Below are 8,708 nucleotides of genomic sequence, written 5' to 3'. Positions count from 1 at the left end.
CTTGTAGCCTGGTGATTTGGTGATTGTTCTGCATATGTAAAACGACGCGCCCGCTTTACATATTATTTTTACTAAATGACGACGTCCTTATTTCACCCACTGACCTTCAAAAAACTTATTTCATCATCTGACCTCTAGTTTGAGCCGGGTTGTAAAGCGCCGCACTTGCACATCGCCGCGCCACAAAACGACGCGCCCGCTTTACGTATTATTTTTACTAAATGACGACGTCCTTATTTCACCCACTGACCTTCAAAAAACTTATTTCATCGTCTGACCTCTAGTTTGAGCCGGGTTGTAAAGCGCCGCACTTGCGCATCGCCACGCCACAAAACGACGCGCCCGCTTTACGTATTATTTTTACTAAATGATGACGTCCTTATTTCACCCACTGACCTTCAAAAAACTTATTTCGTCGTCTGACCTCTAGTTTGAGTCTGGTTGTAAAGCGCCGCACTTGCGCGTCGCCGCGCCACTCACCTAGGCGCCATTGACCAGACGCCAGCGTGGCAGCCGTCAAACGCGCCTAACCGGAAGGCGCCATCCTACGTGACACATATTAATATGGTGTTTAAGAAGAATCAAACAAACGCCTATTAATATGACATGCACATATTGAAGGCGGCCACGGGTTTTGCTTAGTCGTGTATCGAACCATAGAAGAGACGCCGAGGCGTGAAGCGCCCGCTGATGTGAAAGGGCATGGACTGAGGAAAAGCAAAAGATTTACATCGATATTCGGTCTATGAGGCTGCAAACCTCCATGTTCATCCTTTTCGGGCCCTCCTGCTTGCCTCCGTCATTTCGTCTACTGGTTTCCAGGGGCCCCCACGAGATCACCGTGTCTGAGGTGAGGTGCCTGAGAGAGGAGCTCGAGGCCAAGGATGCGCAGCTCCGTGAGCTCAGGTTGGGCATATATTTCGTATGAAGAAATATGCTCCAATAAATATGCTAACATATAAAAAAAATCTGGATGCGGTTTAAACAGTTCATGCAACCGCTAGTAATTGTCATGAGAAATAAAAACTTCCATGGAGTCCTATTTTGAATATGTGCCACGGTCCGTGAAACATGTTAACCAATTTGAAGGATATATCGTAAGTTGTTGGAAGTAATTCAAAACCCATGGACAAGCACAAAAACAAAAATATAATATATAATTTTAAAAAAAGAGACAAAAAATGGAAGAAAACCGTAAAATATAAAAGCTGCCGAGAAAAGAAGAAAACGCTACCGCTCGCACTGAGTTGGGCCGGCCCATCCTCGCGGTCGCTAGTGCGATTGCTTGACACTTTATCGCATTAGGCGACAAATAGGAATTACTGGGAGCAACTATTCAAGGCTTACACCTTATGGGGCTCCTGCAAAGGTCACTTTATTACCATCTGAGCGCCTCATGTGGTGCATGAGCCGCCGCCACATATCACAGGTTGGTCGCTCCCTCTAGATTTAATTTCTTTTTTCTGTATGCATTTTCAGGGTTTAGATGGCTTTTTGGTTTTTGCCTGGTATTTCCTACATTTTGGTGCAATTGTTATTATTATTATTTTCGTGCAACACCAATTGTGGTTTTTAGAAAGAAAAAAAATTGTTGTGCTTCCAAGAAAAGAGTACTTCTACGAGAAGCACGTATTTGCTTCTTGTGGAAGCACATATTTGCTTACACGAGAAGGACAGTTGTGCTTCTTGAAAAATGAAAAATAATATGTGTTTTCATGAAAAGCACAATTTTGCTTCTCATGGAAGTACAAATTTGATTCCTCGAGTGCTTCTCGGAAAGGAAAAAAACTTTGCTTTGACAAAAAGCACAGTTTTGCTTCTTGTAGAAGTATAGATTTGCTCTCGCGAGAAGGAAAAATATTATGTTCTTCCCGAAAAGAAAAACAACAACCGTGCTTCCGGGCTTTAGTTTTTTTTTCATTTTTTGTTATTCATTCGGACCACGATATCTCCCGACCGTTCCGTATGGGAACCTCCCAAACCGAACCTTTCGTTTGGTACGAAGACTCCCCCACAACGAACGACTATGTTCATTACGAGAACATCCACAGCCCGAACACCCTCCCCATCGCACTACAGGCCTTTTCCCTGCCGAAAATGAAAACAAAAAAGCCCAGTAGCGAATCATAATAAAAAGGCCAAAATATTATTTTTTCTTTTTTGTGACAAATAAAAGCAAAGTTTTTTTAAAGAAGAAAATTTTCATGAAAAAAATCATAATTATTTTATGTTGAGACATTTTAAAATTTTACAGAATTTCCATGGCAACAAAATTATGTTGAGAAAAAATGTCATTGCAAAACAAATACAATGAACAGAATGAACATTACACAAAGTTAATTTTGCCGACTATTTTTATACAAAATAATTTGCCATGGCAATTAAAATTAAAATTGATATGGAAAAACTAAAAAAATTGCAATGGCAATTAAAAGAATAAAATCCAATGGTAACTAAAAGACACTTTTCCCATGGCACATCGAACTAAGTTTTTCCATGTGTATGAAAGTATTTTAGCCATGGAAGAAATTGTTTAATTTTTGCCATGGCAAAGATGCAGTAAATTTGGCCATTGAAATAAAATAAAAATTGTCATGGCTATAGAAGTAAATTTACCAAGCTACATAGTAAAATTTTCCATTTTCTGGAAATGTAAATTTGCCATCATATTTAAATCAAACTTTGTCATGCTCTTTATGACAAATTTGCCTATGTAAAATAATCACAAATCATGAAAAGAATGACAAGACCCATAAACTACAATTGCCATGCTCAATGCTGTTGACATGGCATGGAAAAACTGCCATGGAAAAAAATAGAGTAAAATTTCCTATGGCGAAAATAGAGTAAATTTGCCATGGAAAATTAAAATAAAATTTGAAATGTGAATGGAAGTATTTTACCATGGAAGAAATAGTGTAATTTTGCCATCGCAAAAAATCAAGTAAATTTTTTCCATTGCAAAAAATGGAGTAAAATTTTGCCATGGGAAAAAAATCGCCATGTTTACAAAGTAAATTTACCATGGTACATAGAAAAAGTTTTCATGCCCTAGAAATGTAAATTTGGCATCATATAGAAATTTAATTGCCATGCTCTATACGATAAAATTTCTATGGCAAAAATAAAGTAAAATTTGCCATGTCATTAAAAGTAAAGTTTGCAATGACAAAAGTAGATCGTTAAATTTGGCATGGCAAGAGAAGTTGAGTATTCATGGCAACATATGTTGTGTTTTCGTGGAAACATATTATGATTTTTCTACGGCAAAAAATAATGTAATTGGGCACGACAATAAAATTTGAGTTGCCATGACAACATAAATTTGAGTTCCCAATGGCAACAAACATAATTTGAGTTAGTCTTAAATTATAACTTATAAAATGTCGTCGCGAAAAGAAATTAAACTACACTTGCCATGCTCCATGCAATTGACATGGCATGGAAAATTGCCATGGAAAAAAATAGAGTAAAATGTCCAATGGAAAAAATAGAGTAAAATAGCCATGGCAAATTAAACTAAAATTTGCCATGTGAATAAAATTATTTTTGCCATGGAAGAGATTTTGCAAATTTTTCCATGGCGAAGATGGAGTAAAATTTTGCCACGGCAAAAATGGAGAAAATTTTGCTATGGAAAAAAAATTAAAATTGCCATCGCTACACAAGTAAATTTACCATGCTACATAGTAAAAGTTGCCATGTTCCGGAAATGTAAATTTACCATCATATTTAAATTAAAATTTCCATGCTCTATGCAATAAAATTGCCATGGCAAAAATAATTGCCATGGCAAAAATAAAGTAATTTTTGCCATGTTATTAAAAGTAAAGTTTGCCATGGCAAAAGTAGATAGTAAATTTGGCATGGCCAGAGAAGTTGAGTATGGATGGCAAGATATTATGATTTTTGCCATGGCGATAAATAATGTAATTTGGCACGACAATAAATTTTGAGTTGCCAAGGCAACATAATTTTGAGTTTCCAATGGCAAAAACATATTTTGAGTTTTTCACAAATTATAATTTCTAAAATATCATCATGAAATAGAAATTAATGGTTGACGTGTGGGAAAAACATCTACACATGCCATGGCATACACAGTTTAAGTTGCCATAGCAAGGGTTGATTAGCATGCGAATAGAACTCCAAATTGCCATGGCAAAACATCACATCTTAAGTTGCCATGGTAAAAAGTATATTGCACTTCCATGGAAAAACACCTTAAAATGCAATGATCACCACATTGCCATATGACACATAGTTACAAAAAAAAAACTCTACATTTGCCATATGGCCATAAATCTGAGATGGGCTATGATGTTAGGACAAAAAAACTATCAAAAAACTTGTCATGTGAATGAAGTACCAAATATAAAAGTTGCCATGGTATGCGAATTTGTAATAATCTAAGAAATTGCCATGTGTTTGCTAAACATCGTGATAAGAAATTGCCATGTATTATAGGACCAAAACCCAAAAACTGTGTACTACTCAGATGGCAGAATTAGTAACTAAAAAAATCACGGCAACATTCTGTACTACTCAGATTTTAGTGTAGCATGGCAAATATAGGGACTGTTTCATATACAAACATGTCAATTTGTGTTCAGATAAAGCTCATAGTACTTAGCATCTACTCCCTCCGTCCGGATGTATAAGTCATTCGCGTAGTTTTAGGTCATCAATTTGAGGAATTAAATATGTGTTATATGTCATGAAAAGTATACCACTAGATTTTCACACAGATGTAGTTTTTAAATATATATTTTTTGTCACATATAATATATATTTAGATAGTTAAATTATCGACCTAGAACTACGCGAATGACTTATACACCGGGACGGAGGTAGTAGCAAACAATTGTCAGACGTCCGTAAAAAATGGAGAAAAAGGACGCAATACAGGCGCACAAAAAAATGCAGCAAAAAATAGGGATTAGGGGCGCATCGATCTGTCGGCCCCCCTCGCCCGCAGTGTAGCTCGAGCTAGATGAGCACCTCCCCGCCGCGATACCTTCTATGGACACCATATGTGCGTCACCCCGCTGCGCACGCATGACACTCTTCTCCGGAACACGTCGCCGGGCACCCGCCTCCGCTCTTCGCCGGAATCGCTGCTCTCCGCCCGCTGCACGCCTGGAATCGTCGCTCCCTAACCCAAGTCAACGGATGGAAGCGGAGATGGTACGGCGCTGCGCTGCTCCGCTGCTGCTGCTCCTGTGCGCCCTAGCCACTGCCGCCGCCGCCGCATGCTCCCCACACCCGCCGTCCAACGAATCAGTCGCCGCAGGTCCGGAGCTTGGCTACGCCCAAGAAGACATGGAGAGCGCGGCACTTTCGTCCCCCCCGACGTCGGCGAGGAGCACGTGCTGCAAGCCGGCCTGGACGCGAGGTGCTGGTTTTTTCGGTTTTCGATTTTTACATGATTTTATTTTTTCTTGTAATTTTATTTCTGATCTCTTTGTTCTAGTTTTTCATAAAAAAAAAGTTTGTCGAACTAACCGGAGATCTAGTTTTAAAGATCTGGAGTGAAAACGGTTCAAGATTTGGACGCGTGCAGTTCAAAAGTTAAAAAGTTTTAAATAAAAGAATTCTACGGAAAAAAGGAAAACATCTAAGTTGCGATAAGTAACACGCATGCAGTCCATCACTTGTCAACGTCTGAGAAGATGGGGTAAAATTTGAAAAGGAATACCACTGTATTGATACTCCCTCCGTCACAAGAACGTTTTCTTACACTATGTGTAGTGTCAAAAATGTTTTTATATTATGGAATGGAGGGAGTAATTTTGAAAATTACCTTATATCTCATCATTGAATCTCAAAAAAGATTTGTAATAGCACAAAAAATAGGCAAATTTTTGGGCCCCAAGTTGTGCTTGGGCTTGACATTTTTCTGGTCTGGCTTTACAAAGCCGGTTCTCAAACCCAGATGCCCGAGCAGGTTTACTTCGCCGGAGCACGAGCAGCCGACAGCTTGGCACCGCCGGTGTCAAAACCGCGGATGAGTGCACCACGGCAGCATCACCGCGGAAGCAGACGTACCGCGCGTCGTTTGTGGAGTTGCGAGCGTTCCTGCGTCCGCAGATCGACATTCGACAGTGTGTCTAGCCGGCCGTCGCCGACTAACTATATGCGAAAGGAACTGCCGTTGGTACCGTTGGCTCGTCAGAATTTGGACGGGGCAGTTTAGGTGGAGGTCACCTGGTGCTGACCGCGAGGTGAGGTGGACGCGGCCATAGAGAAATCGGCCGGCGGCGACGAGTGCAACACGGCAAGTTTTAACTCATTCAGTGATAACGATGGCATACTTACACGTCTTCGCGTTAGAAGCCGCACACCTTGAACGATTAGAGCCCAATTAATCAGCGCACCTTGGTCTCGCCTCTAGGCCCTTGCGCTGCAGCAGACGCTCTTGTAATGGAGAGGGGCGCCGTCTGCAACATCTCCGATAAAAGGCACCCGGATTAAAGACTATACTGAACTGTACTTTGTTCATGTGTGTAGTTCACTTTTTCACTATTCAAAGTTCAACTTGTGCAGATCTGTGTTTCGTTCCAGGGTCGCTGTTGTTACTGGAGGGAACAAAGGAATTGGGCTCGAGGTATGCAGGCAGCTGGCCTCCAAGGGCGTCTTCGTCGTCCTGACCGCGAGAGACGAGACAAGGGGCAACGTAGCGGCGCGCCGGCTTCACGCCTCCGGGCTATCCGATGTGGTGTATCACAAGCTCGATGTCAGTGATCCATCCAGCGCTGCTCGCCTGGCTGATTTTGTAAAGAACAAGTTCGGCAAGCTAGATATATTGGTACACCCATTTATCTCTTAACTAAGTCTTCATATCTTCTTTGCACTAAGTTAACATGCGCACTTACGGATTTCTGAATCCTGGAAGCTTTGCAGATTAACAACGCAGGAGTTATAGGTGCAACCGCAGAGATTGACACCACGGCACCACTTAAGGATGTGGTACGCCCATTTTGACTTGTTCAACAAGTTCACAGTAAATATTTTGTAGATACAATTAGAAGAAGAAAATGTTCACGTGAACTATCTTCAGAAGAAAAAATTAACAGTAGTTGAAGAAAAAATGTTTCATGTTTGCACTTTCCTTTTTCTTGGTTTCTTTACTGGAGCTTAAGTGAATGACTAGGCTATGTGGCTGAATGAAATACTAGCTGGTAGGCAAGAATGCAATGGAGAGGCTCCAATGGTTACTAGAGCACTCCACAGAGACCTACGACCAAGCTGAAGAATGCTTGAGAATAAACTACTTCGGCACGAAATACGTCACGGAAGCACTCCTCCCTCTCCTTCAGGCCTCCTCTGATGGAAGACTAGTCAACGTGTCGTCCAACTACGGATTACTCCGAGTAAACTTATCTTCAGCTAGTACTCAGCAGTTTATCAGGGCTAACTCATGTCACACATGCTGAAAGTCATGTTCTTTTCTTCTCCTACTCCAGTATTTCAGCGGCGAGGACCTCAAGCAGGAACTGAACAACATCGAAAACCTGACGATAAAGAGGCTAGATGAGATGTCAAGATTGTTCCTGAATGACTACAAGAATGGCAAACTGAAATCTCATGGATGGCCTGCTGATTCAGAGTACTTGGCCTACAAGGTGTCCAAGGCTCTGATCAATGGCTACACGAGGATAATGGCAAAGAATTTCCCGGCGTTGCGCGTCATCTCCGTGCACCCTGGCTATTGCATGACTGACATCAACTATGACACTGGAGAACTGACGGCGGAGGAAGGTGCCAGTAGCATTGTCATGGTGGCCTTCTTGCCGGCAGGAGGACCAACAGGCGTGTTCTTCTACCGTAGTGAAGTTGCACCAGTTGTGTAACTCTTTGACTGCCAAAATTGAAGACTCACTTAGCCTGATGGAAATTGAATCCATCTTCTTTAGCTGCTTTAGAGTTCGGGTTCGCAATTGTTGCAAAACAAGCTTTCAACAGATTAATTATACATTGAAACTCGTGATTAGGGTACATGAACCGATGTGTAGCTGTCCATGGCAAACATCTATGTTTGTTGATGCAATAAAGACCCTACGAGGGACGCAGCGTTTCTGCAATCAGGTTTAGATATTCCCGGGTGTGAATAGTAAAAGTGGTTTAAAACAGCAGAAAAATTCAAAAACTTCCAATTTTTTGTGGTGCAAGATGGTTGAATGCATGATGCCCGTGCCAAATTTGGTACAGTAAAACTTCAAAAAAATTGGTACAGTTCAGCATTCGAGGAGCTGTGAGAAAAAGGCAAATTCCGGGCATGTGAGAAAGTTTGAAAAACACACTATTATAGCCAATTTGAGTTTTTTGGCGCATGCTCCTCGAATGTCCTTTGCCCACAAATTTTTCCACTCACCAGGCGCACTCACGCATCCATGTTTCAGATTTTTTACTATTTATTTTGACTATTGTTCAGCAGGTGTTCAGGGTGTGCATTCGGTTTTTTTGGTTTGATTCGGTTCGGTTTATATGGTTTTTGATTTTATACGGTTTTTATACTTCAGTTTATACGGTTTTATATGTAATACGGTTTGGTTTTGGTAATAACCATTCATTTCCGGTTTGGTTTCGGTAATAACCAAAATAACCAAAGTTTACGCAATTTTCAAGCTACATATAATTTTATCTCGAAGAAAATTGATGCGATAATGTTGCTGCATCCACATAATGGTGCTAAACTAGTAGTTACC

At 40.8% G+C, this 8,708-nt stretch overlaps 1 protein-coding gene across 2 annotated transcripts; it reads left to right on the top strand.

Annotated features, from left to right (window-relative positions):
* The first annotated feature begins 6,419 nt into the window (after positions 1-6,419).
* Positions 6,420-8,056, top strand: LOC123046028 ((+)-neomenthol dehydrogenase-like). 2 transcript variants are annotated; one of them, XM_044469306.1, is made up of 4 exons: positions 6,420-6,808; positions 6,904-6,969; positions 7,179-7,373; positions 7,467-8,056. In XM_044469306.1, the coding sequence occupies exons 3-4, from the start codon at positions 7,197-7,199 to the stop codon at positions 7,851-7,853; spliced, it is 564 nt and encodes a 187-aa protein (XP_044325241.1). In that variant the 5' UTR covers positions 6,420-6,808; positions 6,904-6,969; positions 7,179-7,196; the 3' UTR covers positions 7,854-8,056. The 2 variants fall into 2 exon arrangements, with proteins under 2 accessions (XP_044325241.1, XP_044325242.1); XM_044469307.1 differs by having other exon boundaries at positions 6,651-6,808; positions 6,904-7,373.
* The last annotated feature ends 652 nt before the right edge of the window (positions 8,057-8,708 follow it).

The sequence above is a fragment of the Triticum aestivum genome, chromosome 2B (assembly GCF_018294505.1).
Source record: "Triticum aestivum cultivar Chinese Spring chromosome 2B, IWGSC CS RefSeq v2.1, whole genome shotgun sequence".
NCBI lineage: Eukaryota > Viridiplantae > Streptophyta > Magnoliopsida > Poales > Poaceae > Triticum > Triticum aestivum.
The sequence above is the reverse complement of the archived record's forward strand: the minus strand, read 5'-3'. Positions and strand labels throughout refer to the sequence as shown.